This window comes from Xylocopa sonorina, chromosome 3 (genome assembly GCF_050948175.1).
Source record: "Xylocopa sonorina isolate GNS202 chromosome 3, iyXylSono1_principal, whole genome shotgun sequence".
NCBI lineage: Eukaryota > Metazoa > Arthropoda > Insecta > Hymenoptera > Apidae > Xylocopa > Xylocopa sonorina.
In genome coordinates, this window is record NC_135195.1 from 5,099,915 (window position 1) to 5,115,346 (window position 15,432).

Below are 15,432 nucleotides of genomic sequence, written 5' to 3' on the forward strand. Positions count from 1 at the left end.
TTCGAATAATTGTCACCTCCTGTCACCGTTCGTTTTTATGAATTGCCCCCAACTGACAGGCCCGCGATGCTTTTTTCGTTTGCGCCTCGAGAATGGAGAGTCCGCCGTGGAATACGAGTAATTAAGAAGGTCTATGCGCACGATCTTGATAAACGCGGAAGAATGCTTGGCGGTGGAGTTAACGAATTAGCGGTAGAATACGCGCGGACGAAGAGGCCTCCACGTGCCAAAGATCGTTGGCATAGCGTCAGCAATTAGCGGAGACCTCTGCAGAGATCGCGTTCTGTCGCATTGTTTAGCCACACGTTCGGCGCGCACAGTTAGTCCCGATTTTAACGTCTTTTTTTCGGACAGGACAGGTTTTCGAATCTCCGCGTACCGGGAGATGTGATGCGACAACGATCGTTCACGTTGTCCTTTTGTATCGTGTCCGCAGCGTGGTACGCGCGCGTGGTTTTTTCCCCTTTGTTTTATAATCGGAGGTATGGAGAATTCTTGACGGGAGGTCCAGAGATCCTTCATCATGCTCGCAGTCTTCTTGGAAGGAGGATGTTTTGATTCCCTTTCTCGTTCTTTCATTTCTTTTCCACTGATTATAGCGTGATAAAAATGGTGCGAGATGTTCATCCGATCTAGCGTATTAAAATATGAATTGATCCCAAATAAAGATGGAATGGTGTTGCTTAAAGTTTACATTTGGTTGCATCTATAATTTATACAAATTGTGGTCTCTAAACCGCTGTATTTTATTCGGTGCGTTTGTAAGATATTTACCAAGTGACTGTAAGTAAATAAATTTTATCGCGATCCACTCTTTCTGCAAAATATAGTTTGGTATTTTAGGCAAGAAAATCAGGCTTCTTAATTGTTTTAACGTGTCGGAACTATTTTTGTGGTGTTAGGTTCCAAGTAATAAAAGCACCCCTCACAAGAAGAGGCTAATATTTTTGACTATGATAATGAGGATGAAGCGGGACAGGGGTAGCAACCTAATTTCTCACCACCTGCACTTACATCCGATACGCGTTTTATACCAACTATGTAAATGGATTCTCAAATTTCCTCGAGAGTTAGGTAAAATATTACCATAAAATTTTTCAAAACTGCCCTTTTCGTGACATTTCAATTTAGCTAGTTTCTTTGAAAAATAATACAACCAATAATCTAAATATTACAAAATTCTCTACTTTATATACATTTAATCATTAATAGATTTAGCATTGAAGAAAGAGCAAAACGGAATGTGATGTAAAGAAGAATGTGCTAAATGCAAGACAGAAGAGAATGTGCAACGGTTGCTTTATTATCTCTTTCTCACCCCTGATACGTAGTATTTCTCATATCAAAGTGCATACGATAGCGAATACGATTGTGCGAATTCGTTTCCTTATAACATTTATTCCCTGGAGGAAACGTCGGGCGTGCATTTTAAGTGCATAATGCTTGTAAATGATAAACAAAAGAGCAACCGCAGTACAAAAACGGTCTCGATCGGGAATACTAGTTGAGCAACGACAAAGGAGATTAGTATTTTTACATAATAACGGATAAGCGAGGCAGGGTCGGCTAAGTATGCCTAATCTGACCGTAGTTTCATGGTACAGTGAATAGGAGAAATCTTTTACGAATTTCAAGCAAATCAAAGGTACGCTCTACGATAAGATCTCCAAGGAATACCTACAAAACTTCTATTGTTTGAAATATATTCTTTTAATACTTCTAAAAAAAAGATATTACTTTCTATAAAATACTCATTTTTCCTTGCATTCGTCAATCAAATTCAGTCTCAATGTAAAACAATCCACGTTTTACGTTTGTAAGATAATTCCTGCGTCTAGCGTATACACATATATATACGTGACGATAATGATCAAGTCCCGCAGCATCTTCCTCTGAAGCGAAAAGTGAAAAAATGAAATAGATACACATAGCCAACGTTACGGTGGCTCACGGATATAAATGCAATATATTTCGCACAGTGTTACGCGAAATGGATGTCGTCAAGTTTCCCAAGAGTCGTTCGACGGAGATCGAAGGTAATAAAGAGAGGCACGTGAAGGAGACATGGCGTCGACACGTCCTGTGGGTTGGTCGAGGGTACATAGTTGCCTCGCTGGAGAAAAAGGAGGCGGTATGGGGGTTAGTACCTTTATGATATAATGGCACCGTGACGCTATATACGTTTGCGAGGCAACCCTTGTGTGCAGATAAATACGACAGCAAGCGATCAAGTACGATGCGAACCTCGTAGTATGCGGGAAGCTTGTGGTCTATCTTCTCTAACGTATAACTGGTGTACTCCGTTGTGCGCGCTCGACCACCCAAGGGTGCACATATCGTCTCGAGGACGAAGTGCATGGGTAAGAGATAAGAGCATTTACTTTGTCAAGACTAAGTACGTTTGTACATACGACTTTTAATACCGAAATAAGATATGATAATCGTCCCTCTCTCTTGAGCGTCGTTTCCGGAAGTTAATCTTCTATTAAAACAATTTGATTGGTTGGTGTTTAAATTTTTCAAAGATTGTAACTCAAGTTTTTTCCTGTAACTCTGTTCCGCTATGCATGTCATCCAGATGTTAACAGATTTGAAGTTCCGTGTACTTATTCCTTTATACTGAGTTTTGCAGAGAGAGAAAGAGAGGAAGAGGGAAGGAAAGAGAGAGGGAGGAAAGGAGAAAAAGGGTAAAAACGGTATTATTACAGTGTACAGTATTATATAACTATAAAAAGAAAATCAGAAATATATTTTTTAAAACCTGATATATTATCAAATTTATTGCCATCAGCTTTAACAACTCTAGGAAAAAAGAAAGTGAAAGTACCATTTCTCTCCGCTAAAAAGGTAGCCTTTTGTTTCTTGTCGAACCGCACATCCTCATAGTAAGATCCTGCTAAAATAAGCGCACACACGTGTAAAGATCCTGCGAGTGAGTTCAGCCCCAGCTAAATAAGCGTGATATCTCTCTCTCTTTCTCTTCCTCATGTGTGTGTGCGTGGGGGTGGGGATCGCGCGCGCGCACGCACACACACACCGAGAAGATTCGCCTAGGTAGGTACGTATGTATGGACATACTTGGTTTATAGGGGGTGTGCAATTCGAAAGTGTCAATTTGTTTTGTCCGTATAATTTACTGCCTCGAAAGTGACCAGTTGAGAAGGTAGAACTTTTATGACTATATGACTTAGAAATCCCGGGTATTAGTGACACAATGCTATCATTGTCAGATAGTCAGAATGGCTGGGAAATTTTACCCGTACTGACCATTCCTGAGCATGAAAAATTCGATTATTCTACACGGCGATAGTGAATAAAAATTGAATTGATACATTTCTTTTATATATCATAGAACACATGGACATTTGAATTAAAACATTAGGTTGTTTTATAGCGTTTACGATCCTCCTATAATGTTAAGTATCAGGATGCAGAAACTACGGATTTTACGCGCGTTTACAAACGGTACTTTTAATTATCTAGCGCGTACATAAATCATGAATCGAACGGCAAGCTAATTTTCGGACACCCTGTGTGCATGTAACGCAGGCGCAGGCAGCTGTCACCTTACACCCATGGAGGAGGCATGGGCTGCGGCGGCCATTCTCAACTTATCTCTAGGATCTTTGTAAACATGTCGTGAAATCCGAGTATTCAAGCAGTGGCGTAGATCGCGAGGTGGAAGGACCCGTCGGACCGTTCTCGAAGTAAGAATTAAAATCTCCGTCGAGTATGTTTGAGACTGCAACATTGCGTGCACATGGTTTCCTTGGCAACCAGGACCATGGTGGTAACGTCACTAAATGGAGCACATCTTTGTTCCGTGCTAATAAAAGGACATCCGAAGGTGCCACCATCTTCTTTACCCTCTTCCTCATCTCTTAGTCTTCCTGCTTAGAGTAATCATCCCTCCGTCATTTCGCGTTGCTTTAAAAATACTTATGATACTACAATTATTTAACAGTAATAATTTATTCGATTTTTTTTATTTAACATTCATTGCCTAATATATTTATTTTCTGTATAGTATTTTTATACAGAAAATTTATTTGATAAACGTATCAATGATAATAGACGGTTTTTAGTGATTTTATTAATTATAATAATTAGAAAAATTAATTTTACCGATATTAAGAAGGTTAACGGTATGCATGTCTTGTAATTGCGAAAAGAATTGGTTATAGAAAAATGCCTTCGAATTGTTGCAATCTGTTTTTAACGTTCGTGAAATATTTTATTCAAGAACTTTGCACATAGCCAATTGAGTTGTCAAAAACGGCTCGGTATAATTTGCAAATAAGTGTTGAATAAATTTTAATATATTTATTATTACGTGACGTTTCGAGACTGTTGAAGGCTTCGAGCTCGAGACTTGCCAGACAAGAACCGCAGCAACGTGAAACATAATACAAGTTGCACCAGCCAGTCCTAAGCTCAGCCATGCGAAGCAGCCAGCGGCTAAGGAACGCGACGTACGAATCAGATTACATCTTGCGTTGGCTGCTTATCTTTATTCTTCACTTTACCTCGCTTCAATTCACCTCATTTCGCTTCAGTGACAACCTTTCGATCGGCATTTTATAACCGCTTTGCAATATGCATACGTCCTTGGAAATAGTTTTCGATACTTCTAAATGATCGCGGAACCTTCGCTTTGATCAACAATTTTAAATTTAGCCACTCAGACTTTAAATTTATCTACTTGTATAATCATCATAATTACGTAAATCACTAACTTTCTAATACTGCGGATTAGTTAGTTGTAGTATTACGGTATAGTAAGGATAAAAGTTTAGGGGAAACACTTTGTTTTAGGAATAATTTAAAAAAATTTTATTCCTTACCATACAAGCTTATCTTTACTGTTCTTATCCGACTTTTATGTTTAGAATTGTTGTACTAAACATCAAATATTCCTTACAATTAATTAACATTTACTCATTGTCAGTTCCGCTCGTTTGTAGGAAAACCGGCGCTTGTGCACCTTGCGCAACTTGTATCAGCTGTGGTTGAGCTTGGATAGGAGTAGTTTGAATTATGATTGGCTGGTTACTTCCACCTTGTACTTGCATACGTATCATCTGGAGTTGTTGCGGTGTTAATTGTATCTGAAGTAATACGTAAATTTAGACAAATCAACGTTCATACATAAATAAATATGTTCATTATATAGTTACAGGAATATATACATACTGGTATTTGCTGGATTTCTCCACTAGGTGTAACAATCTGTTGTACAATCTGTATTCCTCCAGTCTGTGTAGTAGGTGTTTGTTGAGCCTGTTGCAATTGTATGATTTGTTGTCCTGACGATTGCTGAGGACTTTGAACTGTTACAGTCTGTGCTGTGCTTGCAGTAGTACTTTCCTATAATCGATGCAGACAATTAATAAATGGCATGTTATTTCACGAGTCTGACAGAAACAAAATATATACCTGCTCAACAGGACTTCCAATGTTAATCGTTTGTATCTGACCAGTAGAAGGCTGTACGATTTGTATAGGTTGTGTGGTTGCAGTACCACTTTGTACATTTTGGCTGGCGGAAGCTTGTTGCTGTGCTAGTTGAAAGTAGTAATGAACTTGGTCCGAGTTCATCGAAGTACGTACAGTGCTCTCAGTCTGTGCTTTACTCTGTTTCAATTCATCTCTAGGCACTATATCAATTAGAAAATCGAACTGGTCGTACTTTGTTATTGCCATCGCAATGTCATTTCTTTGGAGGGTACGTCTTTTGTTATCTTCCGTATGAACCCATGCCCTTAATGTTAACTCGTGTATAAAAATTTCTGCTGCCTTGGAAAACAACATAGGAGCTTCGGCGCTTATCATTTTCACATCGCCGTCTAGTTTCATTATCTTTTTTATCCTGGCCAATGGTAACGATTGTGTTTTCAAATCCATCTGTAAATCCAGTGTTAAATAAAAAACTGTAACGAACCGCAAGTGTAAGGTATACGTAACAGTTTATTTACTACTTACAGTAGTGATCTTTTTAATTTCTTCCGTAACCTTCGGCCAAAACTGAGCTAAAGCTTGTTGAGCTTCAGAACTGCCAGGCGATGCGATTTGCAAGTCTCCATTTGAATCGCCTTCAACCTCGCTGTCCTGGTTACTAAACAGCAATGATAATACATAATATATTTACTCACACTAAAATGTAATCGTTTGCTTAATACAGTTTATTCTTGCAAGGCAACGTGTTACTTCATCTAGGATGATTCCAGTGGATAAACCATAAAAATTCTACATAACCTAATAATATAAACGTAAACAATTTTACTTACGCGTTTACGAAGAATACCGACATCTTTTATAACTACTGTTGGAATATTCGAGAACAAAAATCTTTAAATCGTGAAAACCATCTTGCCCAAGGACTGAACGCTGAATAAACTCCAAACGTTTTAGTTTATTATTAGTAATGTTCACAACAAAATTATTGTTTGCACCACTGATTGTACTGTCATGATAATGATCAATTTTACATTGCTTCAAACTGCAGTTTACTCGCAGCAGATGGCGGTACCACGCACATTCTTAATTACCGATGAAGTCTAGAACACATCAAATTTTATTTTTCTCGTAAACGCTCGACATTTACAGCACGTAAATGCACGACATTTACTCGTGCACAGGATTGTGGAATTGGAGTTACAGTCGAGGTTGGAGCCAAGGACTTAAAAATCGTAGTTCGAAAGGAATTTCTGCAGTCGTAGACAAAGTTGAGAGAAAATATGTTGACCACAATTTTACCCCGACAACACAACTTGTTGTTACAGTAAGAGCACTGTGATGTTACTTGCGCCGCGTGACATCACTTCCATAGCCATCTACGTCCGTACTCGTGGATGGTGTGATGGCACACGGTAACAGCACGTTCTGGGGCACCAGTGCATCACGCAATGCACCACCATAGTACCACTAACGTATTACGCCTGTTATATGTTCATTCAGGAATTTTTTTATTTCTTTTTAATATATATTACTTATAAATGACATAAATATATAATGTCACGCGGCGCGAGTGACATCACAGTGACAAAGTTGTGTTATTGGGATGTATATTTTTATAGTTTTATTGTAATTTGTTTTATATTTCCCGCTTTAGAAGTAAGAGAGAGAAGAATGCTATAAGAAAGAGTGAGATAGATGATGCTGACCTTATTGTAGAATCCCTGGCGCCATCTCTGTAAAAAGTGCTCAAACTGGTCGCACATAATTATCGACAGCGAAGTAAACTACTTAAGAACTACTAGCGCCATCTCTGCGGGAAATACTGGAACTAATGTATGAATAGTTTCAACGTTTCTCCAAGAGATGGCGCTAGTAGTTCTTGAGTAAGTTACTTCGTTGTCGATAATTATGTGCGACCAATTTGAGCAATTTTCACATGGCGCCAAAGGTTTTAGAGTAGAAACTGGCGTGGGGTGAACTACTAACCATAATCTGCTAATCTACCGCTAATTTTTAACATTAAAATTCGCAAGATCAATTGAATAAAGTTATCAATACGTAGCAAAAAGATATTAAATAAATCAATAATTTAATTAATTAATATTCCTAAGGAACTGTGGTTAGGCATTTGTTGAAATGCCCCAAACACAATATGTGTTACAAATATGATAATAAATAAGATAGAAATATATGGTACATTGTAATGTTATAATTTTCTCATTCATGCATGGCTTTGTAACTACAGATACTTTGAAACACTGCATTTAATACTTCTTTGGCTTTATGGGTATCAGAATTGCTTATCCTAATGATACTTCCGAACTCTCGAATGTAATGATCTAGTTCCATGTCTTTCGACAAATCTTTTGTTGCCATGTATTTATTTGTCAACTGTGATAATTTCAGTAGATCAGAACTGAAGGCTTCATCCAAGTCGAACAGTTCTAAAGCTGGCGGCGATAGTTCTTGGAAACTTGGTGGAAACACCTTTAAATAAACGTCTTGCGTGTTGTAACTTATAATTTGAAATGTATAGAACGTTTGTATATAATAAAGTTTCTTACCGAAGCTTGAGTGGGTGGTAATGGAGCTTCAAAATGTGGAGGAATCAATGTAAGCGGTTCGTGTTTCACGCTTAGAACTTCGAAAGCTTTTATACTAGCTGGAACCATGTCCAAATTTACAGAGTAAAGATGATGTTTGAACATTTTGGTATATTCGTGAGGATTATCCATCATGTCCATATCCTGAGTACATACTTTCGGATCGTCCGCTTGTTGTGTTATATCAGGGATAAAATTATATTCCCAAAACTGCATAGATATTGTCATTAGTGACAACAGTAAATAATTATCGTGAATGTTAATAGCTATTACAATTTTGAAACTTACATCCACATCATCCATCTGAGATTCTTTAACTATAGTATCTTTAGATTCAAAAAAATCAAAGATCATTTCTCTCAATGAATCGTTCTTTTCCTTTTCTATGTACGTGTCAGTTAACATCCTCGATGAGCCTAAAACAAGTAATTTCCCACCATTTGCTTTACTGCAATGGTAAGCACAAATTGGCCTATTTATTGGAATGGCTATTGATCCAGTGGATAACACGACTATGGATGGTTCTGCTACATTTAAAGTTGCCCCGTATGGATACAAAAACTTCATGTCTCTGAAATAAAGCAAAACAAAAATTACATACAATTAGATACAAAAAGTTGGTATTTTGTATTTAAGTAATATACATGTACTCGTTATAATTTCTTGAAAATATGGATTTACTTGACATTCCTTGGGAGATTAAACATTCCTTTGGATGCATCGTTTGACTGTAACTCATCCGTATAACACTATCTAAAAGTGAAGGATAATAATTTTTAAATTTCCTTTTCATATATCTGAACCTTTGCTTTAGGAAAATATTATACCATTGTTCACCATTATACCGTACTCTTCTAACAAGAAATTGACATTGGTATTCGATTTCTTTTCACCACCCTCGCCAAGCATAACCAGAACGTGTCCTCCGGAATTTAAAAACGTTCTGATCGAGTTCATCTCTAACTCGGTGAATTTATTTCGCGGCCCAGGCAATACCAACACTTTGCCTGTCGATAATGATTCTTCCGTCAGGACATCGTTATTCCTAAGGTACAATAAAGAACGATGACGTTGTACATAAAATTAAACGAAAACCGCATTAGTCTGGTAGCTTGTTACTCGATAAATTTCCATTTCGATTTCAGTTTCCTCTGCAACACTTTAAACTGCTCGTTCAGTTTCCTTTCGTTCTTCGAAGCGTCGAAAATAATCAGATTCAAATTATTATTGTTATCATTGCCGCCAAAGATCGAGCTCATGCTGATTGTCACTTTGCTGATCTAAATTAAGTATTATTATTTTAAGGAAGTATTATTTTAAATAAATATTCAAAGTAATAGACAACTCGCTTCCTTTACATTGCGTACCAATCAAAGTAAACGAAACTGTACGCTATTCAGTTACCCTTCGAAGTGTATGCTTCATCGTTACCAGTGGCAACTGGTGGCATATCAAACTTTCGAATGCAATTGGTTGGCGGTGATTTTTTGATTGTCAAATGGTTATCAAAACTGATCAGCTGATCGTACATAGATGGCGCATTAAATGACACATTAGTTGCGAGTAGTATTCAAAATGGTCGGTGGTCCATGTGAGTGGAAGGACTCTACAAGTAGTTGAGGGATAAGTTGAAGGTGTAAAATGACTGCGATTATACAAGAGGATAATGAATTAAAAAGATTACTAGGGAACCCTGCGAAAAATGCCGGGGACGATGGACTCATGGGCCCTCCCCTATCGGTACGATAACAAATATGCTCGTAAGTGTACAGTCACGAATCAATCGTGTTATCTCTGCATTTCTATTCAAGGGCAATGTTTCACGACCTGGCATGTCGCAAAACGTTAATCCACAATCGACGATCATTCCTGCAACACCGGCTCACAGTACAAAGGAAGTGATAGAACCGTGTTTACAGTAAGCTAGTTAATTGTTTTCATTGAAATTGAGAGGCTCCAAGAAACTGGCCATCTCCGTGTTGATAACGAGATTTGTACCTTTTTTCCAGAAATGTAGTCTCTACTGTTAACTTAGGCATAGAATTACCCTTGATGCAGATTAATACGAGAACAAGGAACTCTGAATATAATCCAGCAAGATTTACAGGCTTGATTATGAGAATTAGAAATCCTAGAGCCACTGCGTTGATATTTCATTCGGGAAAACTGGTGTGCACTGGTGCAAGGTGCGAAGAAGACTCTTTCTTAGCGACGAGGAAGTTTGCGAGAATAATTCAGAAGCTAGGATTTGCAGTAAGAAGCATTTATATGCGTTATGTATTGATTTAAGCATGAATAAGTCTAGTCTGTGCGATGACAAAGTTTCTTGTATAAATCTAGGGTATATAGAAATATTATGTTACCTGGCAATGATAGTATCGTATAAAAATGAGATGGAACGATATCATTGGCATGTATTGATTAAAGAGAAATAATCATTTCATTACATTTTATTTCCGTTTCTACTATTGCAGGCTAAGTTTTATAATTTTAAGATACAAAATATAGTTGCCACGTGTGACCTGAAATTTCCAATTAAATTAGAAAATTTGAATCATATGCACGGGCAATTCTCTAGCTATGAACCTGAGCTTTATCCAGGCCTTATATATAGGATGGTATCACCGAGGGTAGTGTTGCTTATATTTGTAAATGGAAAAATTGTACTAACAGGTGAGAGTTGTTTAATTACTTTTTATTCTGTTCCTACTTTTGCAAATTATATTTTTGGTAATATGATGTTTCAGGAGCGAAAAATCGAAATGAACTCCAAGACGCACTGAATAATATTTATCCGGTACTTAAAAGTTTTAGGAAACAGTAACAGTATTTCCTATATTTTAAGCTTTTTTACGATAATAATCAATTTATTGCAAAATCGGCTAATCATGTGCTAGGTGGTAATTTAATTAATTAATTGATGACGTCCATTTAATTTATTACCGAAATGACTTTGATCTATTTAATAGGGAAATGAAATTTTCTATAATAACATTTTTTATTATAGATAATGTAACAAATTTTAATGAAATTTATGTAGCAAATTAATTGTACAATATATATATAAATATACATATATATGCTGCCATTTTTGCAAATCGGACCTAGGTTTATGTGAACCTTTTTCTTGCCTTTAACATCTAGTATCAACTGTAAAAATTTGTCACACTACTAGTGAATCACCATGTATATTACACATCTATTGCCTTCCTGACTTCGTTTCCGCTTCTCTTTCCTTCCCTCCGCATCTTGATTACAGAATTTTAGGGCACTGCTGATTACATAAAGAAATTCCTTAATTTTGATTGAATTGAAAAAGTAAGGTAATTTATATATCCCACTTTAGAGGTAAGAGAGAGAACTACTGAAGAACTATTGCCATCTATTGGAGAAACGTTGAAACTTGTCGGTAATTAGCTTCAGTAATATCCAAAGAGATGGCGTTAGTAGTTCTTGAGGAGTTCACTTCGCTGTCGATAATTATGTGCGACCAGTTTGAGCACTTTTTACAGAGATGGCGCCAGGGGTTCTAGAGTAGGGTAAGTAATATCTGTCTCACTCTTTCCTATAGCTTTCCTATATATCTTTCTCTCTTTTACCTCTAAAGCGGGAGATATAATTTATCTGACCTTTTCTATTCAATGAAAATTAAGAAATTTCTTTATTTAATAAGCAGTACTATAAAATTCTGTAATTAAGATGAGAGAGAGAGAAACAAAAAGAAGGAAAGAGAAACAGAAATGAATTCAGCTATATTTCAGCTGTAATTCTTTGTATACGTGAATATAAATACTTTGAATAAGTTTAAAATACGCATATATTTTTCAACGCTTAAATAAGAAAAATAGTGGTTCATATAATATGACTATAAAAATAAAATGAAATCGATAAATATAGTACATTGATAAAATTCTTATCTAATTAGATATATAGTCTAAACGTACATCGTAAAGGAGAAAAGGACGCAAAAAATATATTTTATACACTGGTAAAATATTTAATATTCCTATAAATGATAGTATTCTGTTAAATATCTGTATCATTCTGTTAAACAACGATATTTCGTCTACAGTTGGAAATTCAGTGATTAATTCCTTTTTGCGTGTAACAGAATATATATGTAATTTTTAAAAATGTAACATGTTTATAAGATTATTAATATATATATATATATATATATATATATATATATATATATATATATATATATGTACACTGATCCTAAGTCGCTACTTTTCGCGTCAAATGTTCAGTGTTGCGATATTAAAATATTTGCATAATCTTAGCACCAGATTCTTGGGTTATGTAAAATCTTCTTTTAATTACAAATTTACTATCATTCGTATGTTCTTTTGTAAGTTTTAAATCGTACATTGGACTGAGGGTATTCATTGATATACTTTAAAATGCTTTAATGGAACATCCACGATCTGTATTAGTAGATTACGTTTAGACCTTTCTTCGCCGCAATCGGCAATTTTTCACCACGGAAAAACGGATTCTCCTCCTGGAATAAAATAATACATATTTAATGCTAAAATAATATATATATATTAATGCTTTAATGCTGCTAATTTAATTGGAAGTATAAAAATTAATATTTAATGTAGATTTTAAATTAAAAATATAAATCAATCTTCATGCTCGGATTGTTTGCTTGAACTTACAGATTTCAAAATACGAAAATGAAGAATTTATCATATCTCTTATTTCAAATATATTTATTGTTTTTTAAAGTTACTTCTCTCTCTTTCACCGAAAAGATCAAGTATAGATCTTTTCTTACATCTTGACTGTAGGAATTCATTCTCTGTTTAGACGTACGCAAAATAAAAATGAAACTGTCTGCGAGAAGAGAAAAAGGAGCAGATTTTATCGCAAGTCTATCTTTGAACGCGGTTGCTCAGATTTCTTACGAGAATCGTAACGCAAACAGTTCAATTCGGAAATAACTTGCTTACAGCTTGGAACTGATCGACGATCTGATTAAAATTAGAGTTTGGTATGTGCATGTTTGACAAACTGTTGCTGTTTGTAGCGTCAACTGGACAATCCAACATGTGCTCCGTGTCGCACATGCAATCTTGCGCGCTTTGGTAGTTCCGGCTGAATGCTGCTGTATTTTCGAAATTCACGATGCAATTATTTTCACCTAGAATAAATACAAATCAGTTGAATTTTCTATTATTATACAGAAAATAGAATAATCTATTACACGTATAATTTTATTTTCTATTTTCTATTTTCTTTTCAGTTGGATGAACAGTTTCTCCCTCTTTCTCGAACCATAAGTTGCCAGTCATACTGCACTGCAAATGCGGTTGCAGTATCGAAGGGGCACGAGAACCAAAGTAAGAACGATAGCTTTTCGCAGCTCTCTATTTTTCTTCAACGACTTCGAATAGCAATTAATTAGAAAGAATGCAGTCTTATGATTCCATTTTCGCAGTCACGATGTTGCAACGAGAAAAAATAAAACAAATTCGTAGAATTATACTGCAAAGCAGTGGTGGCTCGTGGCTGAAATTAGTTAAGGGTGCTGTACAGTTCTGTACAAAGATTTTTGTATCTATTTCATAAACTGAGGGACGACTGACGTTAAGCTTAAGAGCTCGTATATTGTACAAGTATAAAAACAGAATAAAATAAAAGAAGACTCATTATATTAAACGTCATCGATAATATAAAGTGGAAATAGGGGATGCTGAATTTCCACAGTGTCTATACACGAACAGCCACTGCTGCAAAGTATGACACAATTATGAAAATAAAAATGTTTCTATTTCTTTTTTCTTCACAGCTGAAAAGAAAGCGTAAAGGTTCAAGAAGAATCGCTCACTTGTATATCCAACTGGACAAGGATTTGGTGGCGTACAGTATGCAGGTAAAGCATTCTCTTTCTCGTCTTTGATGTTCTTTACGCTCCCAGGTTTGATCCTTTGCCTATCCGTCTCCTTATCGTTGTTGTTCACGCGTTGATGACTCCACAACGTGCTGTGTTGCAGGTATTCCTGGTCGCGAATGCTAGGATTCGGATTGAGCGTGTCCATGCTGTCGTAGTCGGCTGGTAGCTCGATGGGGATCTCTTTTGGTTTGTCCTGGTACTCGCCGTAGGAGTCAGCTGTGTCACCCAGTTCGTTGCCCATTTGAATGATCAGTTCTCGTAGGAGGCTGTCGATTAAAAGATGCTCCTCCTGCGATCGAAACGTGAACAATGAGACACTGAGACAGTGGTATGCGATCTACCAAATAAAATCGAAGCTGTTTAAGAGACGAACGTAGAATTAAAGGCTTACTTTGAGCGGAGGAGGTAAGTATACTGATGCTTGAGCAGCAACAGTCATGGAGAGAAAGAGGAACTGGTACATGATTTCGCTCGATATTCAGATTACCTAAAATAGTGCAGATTATTTTATTACAACGTTTATATTAAACAATTTTTCGCAATTAAATCTGAACATAAAGTGTAGTTAAAAGGAAATGAACAATCAAATATTTATTACAAGTGAAAACTATTTCCGTGTGGCCTGATTTTGTTCTCCACTGAAATCAAGTAGAGTACACCCTTAAATGTCAGACGCTTATATCTCGATCGCCCTTAACAATCACTTGTTACATAATGCATGTATGTATATACATCATGGAATGCGATTTCTGTTACATCACGTATGGTTTATTACCATGTAATCCATCAGAGTCATACGTTAAACACCTTCTCAAGTTACTAAATATACATTTCCTACAATCCATAATAAAATATATTTCGCGTTCGTATCGCGCAATAATCGCACAGCCACCACATATTATATCATCATTTAATAACAACTCGTTATCTGAAATAGGACGATCAACGCACGATACACCTGATCGAGAACAACATTCAATTCGAGCACCCATCGTCGTCGTACTCGACTCTTTCACAAAGCCAACGAATCGCCACTCGAATCGTTTCCACGATCGAAGTCCCAAGTAATTTCAAGAGCTCGAAGAAGCGAGCCAAAACAGTGATCGAGGATACAGCGATACGTGGGCCAGTACTTACCAAAAAAATCGTGGATCAATCGCAAGTGGGAATGACGAAGAGATTCTCGAGGAGATAGCACAAGTGTCGGGGTGCTCGCGTTCGGGCGCACACGCACCTTCGCCGACCGGAAGCGGCGCTGTGCTCGCTCGCGGTCCTCGTATTGATCCACAGCGTTCACCACCGCACCCCTCCTGCTCTCATTGCCGGCCACCGCACCGCTTACCATCCTCCGCCGCAACCCACATTCGTGAAACCGAGTTACGAGCAAAGGTCGGCCCACGACGGAGCCTCGTGACGTCGTTTCTGCGATTAAGGATCAGCATCCGGCTAGCCGTTTCTACGATCGTT

The 15,432-nt window shown here is 36.9% G+C and overlaps 5 protein-coding genes and 1 long non-coding RNA gene across 11 annotated transcripts; 3 read left to right on the forward strand and 3 right to left on the reverse strand.

Moving 5' to 3' along the window:
- The first annotated feature begins 759 nt into the window (after positions 1 to 759).
- Positions 760 to 1,654, forward strand: LOC143422307 (uncharacterized). Of its 2 annotated transcripts, XR_013101700.1 has the most exons (4): positions 760 to 787; positions 903 to 1,074; positions 1,227 to 1,327; positions 1,410 to 1,654. It is a non-coding gene; the product is annotated as an uncharacterized LOC143422307 (long non-coding RNA). The 2 variants fall into 2 exon arrangements; XR_013101699.1 differs by having other exon boundaries at positions 1,227 to 1,654.
- A 138-nt stretch (positions 1,655 to 1,792) lies between these two features.
- LOC143422204 (uncharacterized) lies at positions 1,793 to 3,682 on the forward strand. Its single transcript, XM_076892677.1, has 3 exons — positions 1,793 to 2,139; positions 2,208 to 2,395; positions 3,550 to 3,682. Exons 1-3 carry the CDS (start codon positions 2,065 to 2,067, stop codon positions 3,641 to 3,643), a joined length of 357 nt encoding a protein of 118 aa, XP_076748792.1. The 5' UTR covers positions 1,793 to 2,064; the 3' UTR covers positions 3,644 to 3,682.
- On the forward strand, positions 3,589 to 11,006 carry Trf (TATA-box binding protein-related factor). 2 transcript variants are annotated; one of them, XM_076892671.1, is made up of 7 exons: positions 3,589 to 3,707; positions 4,347 to 4,472; positions 9,594 to 9,800; positions 9,872 to 9,978; positions 10,070 to 10,313; positions 10,535 to 10,733; positions 10,808 to 11,006. In XM_076892671.1, exons 3-7 carry the CDS (start codon positions 9,702 to 9,704, stop codon positions 10,882 to 10,884), a joined length of 726 nt encoding a protein of 241 aa, XP_076748786.1. In that variant the 5' UTR covers positions 3,589 to 3,707; positions 4,347 to 4,472; positions 9,594 to 9,701; the 3' UTR covers positions 10,885 to 11,006. The 2 variants fall into 2 exon arrangements, with proteins under 2 accessions (XP_076748786.1, XP_076748787.1); XM_076892672.1 differs by lacking the exon at positions 4,347 to 4,472 and having other exon boundaries at positions 3,600 to 3,707.
- Nf-yc (nuclear factor Y-box C) lies at positions 4,806 to 6,494 on the reverse strand. The gene is made up of 5 exons (XM_076892668.1): positions 6,288 to 6,494; positions 5,983 to 6,115; positions 5,437 to 5,904; positions 5,194 to 5,367; positions 4,806 to 5,108 (listed from the first exon to the last, which is right to left on the reverse strand). The coding sequence occupies exons 1-5, from the start codon at positions 6,308 to 6,310 to the stop codon at positions 4,935 to 4,937; spliced, it is 972 nt and encodes a 323-aa protein (XP_076748783.1). The 5' UTR covers positions 6,311 to 6,494; the 3' UTR covers positions 4,806 to 4,934.
- Ift52 (intraflagellar transport 52) lies at positions 7,619 to 9,343 on the reverse strand. 2 transcript variants are annotated; one of them, XM_076910949.1, is made up of 6 exons: positions 9,180 to 9,343; positions 8,888 to 9,105; positions 8,711 to 8,813; positions 8,349 to 8,631; positions 8,022 to 8,270; positions 7,619 to 7,944 (listed from the first exon to the last, which is right to left on the reverse strand). In XM_076910949.1, the coding sequence occupies exons 1-6, from the start codon at positions 9,317 to 9,319 to the stop codon at positions 7,675 to 7,677; spliced, it is 1,263 nt and encodes a 420-aa protein (XP_076767064.1). In that variant the 5' UTR covers positions 9,320 to 9,343; the 3' UTR covers positions 7,619 to 7,674. The 2 variants fall into 2 exon arrangements, with proteins under 2 accessions (XP_076767064.1, XP_076767063.1); XM_076910948.1 differs by having other exon boundaries at positions 8,705 to 8,813.
- Positions 11,007 to 12,258: 1,252 nt separating the features above from the next.
- On the reverse strand, positions 12,259 to 15,205 carry 7b2 (Secretogranin_V domain-containing protein 7B2). Of its 3 annotated transcripts, none has more exons than XM_076892675.1 (5): positions 15,103 to 15,205; positions 14,357 to 14,452; positions 13,900 to 14,254; positions 13,022 to 13,212; positions 12,259 to 12,567 (listed from the first exon to the last, which is right to left on the reverse strand). In XM_076892675.1, the coding sequence occupies exons 2-5, from the start codon at positions 14,426 to 14,428 to the stop codon at positions 12,496 to 12,498; spliced, it is 690 nt and encodes a 229-aa protein (XP_076748790.1). In that variant the 5' UTR covers positions 14,429 to 14,452; positions 15,103 to 15,205; the 3' UTR covers positions 12,259 to 12,495. The 3 variants fall into 3 exon arrangements, with proteins under 3 accessions (XP_076748790.1, XP_076748791.1, XP_076748788.1); XM_076892676.1 differs by lacking the exon at positions 15,103 to 15,205 and adding an exon at positions 14,625 to 14,639; XM_076892673.1 differs by lacking the exon at positions 15,103 to 15,205 and having other exon boundaries at positions 12,260 to 12,567; positions 14,357 to 14,463.
- Between the last annotated feature and the right edge of the window lie 227 nt (positions 15,206 to 15,432).

Bases quoted from the DNA above. Each gene is read 5' to 3' on its own strand.
- Nf-yc (XM_076892668.1), bottom strand. From the start codon at position 6,310: ATGTCGGTATTCTTCGTAAACGC. The intron at 6,116-6,287 runs GTAAGTAAAATT...ATTGCTGTTTAG, and splicing joins TCGGTATTCTTCGTAAACGC to TAACCAGGACAGCGAGGTTG. The intron at 5,368-5,436 runs GTATATATTTTG...CATCGATTATAG, and splicing joins TTGGAAGTCCTGTTGAGCAG to GAAAGTACTACTGCAAGCAC.
- 7b2 (XM_076892675.1), bottom strand. From the start codon at position 14,428: ATGTACCAGTTCCTCTTTCTCTCCATGACTGTTGCTGCTCAAGCATCA. The intron at 14,255-14,356 runs GTAAGCCTTTAA...TTTCGATCGCAG, and splicing joins ACTTACCTCCTCCGCTCAAA to GAGGAGCATCTTTTAATCGA. The intron at 12,568-13,021 runs GTAAGCAAGTTA...ATTTTATTCCAG, and splicing joins TCGTCGATCAGTTCCAAGCT to GAGGAGAATCCGTTTTTCCG.
- Ift52 (XM_076910948.1), bottom strand. From the start codon at position 9,319: ATGAGCTCGATCTTTGGCGGCAATGATAACAATAATAATTTGAATCTG. The intron at 8,632-8,704 runs GTATATTACTTA...GCTTTATTTCAG, and splicing joins AGAAATTATAACGAGTACAT to AGACATGAAGTTTTTGTATC. The intron at 7,945-8,021 runs GTAAGAAACTTT...GTTTATTTAAAG, and splicing joins TACCACCCACTCAAGCTTCG to GTGTTTCCACCAAGTTTCCA.
- Trf (XM_076892671.1), top strand. From the start codon at position 9,702: ATGACTGCGATTATACAAGAGGATAATGAATTAAAAAGATTACTAGGG. The intron at 9,979-10,069 runs GTAAGCTAGTTA...CCTTTTTTCCAG, and splicing joins GTGATAGAACCGTGTTTACA to AAATGTAGTCTCTACTGTTA. The intron at 10,734-10,807 runs GTGAGAGTTGTT...ATGATGTTTCAG, and splicing joins TGGAAAAATTGTACTAACAG to GAGCGAAAAATCGAAATGAA.
- LOC143422204 (XM_076892677.1), top strand. From the start codon at position 2,065: ATGGCGTCGACACGTCCTGTGGGTTGGTCGAGGGTACATAGTTGCCTC. The intron at 2,140-2,207 runs GTTAGTACCTTT...CCTTGTGTGCAG, and splicing joins AAAAAGGAGGCGGTATGGGG to ATAAATACGACAGCAAGCGA. The intron at 2,396-3,549 runs GTACGTTTGTAC...CATGTAACGCAG, and splicing joins ATTTACTTTGTCAAGACTAA to GCGCAGGCAGCTGTCACCTT.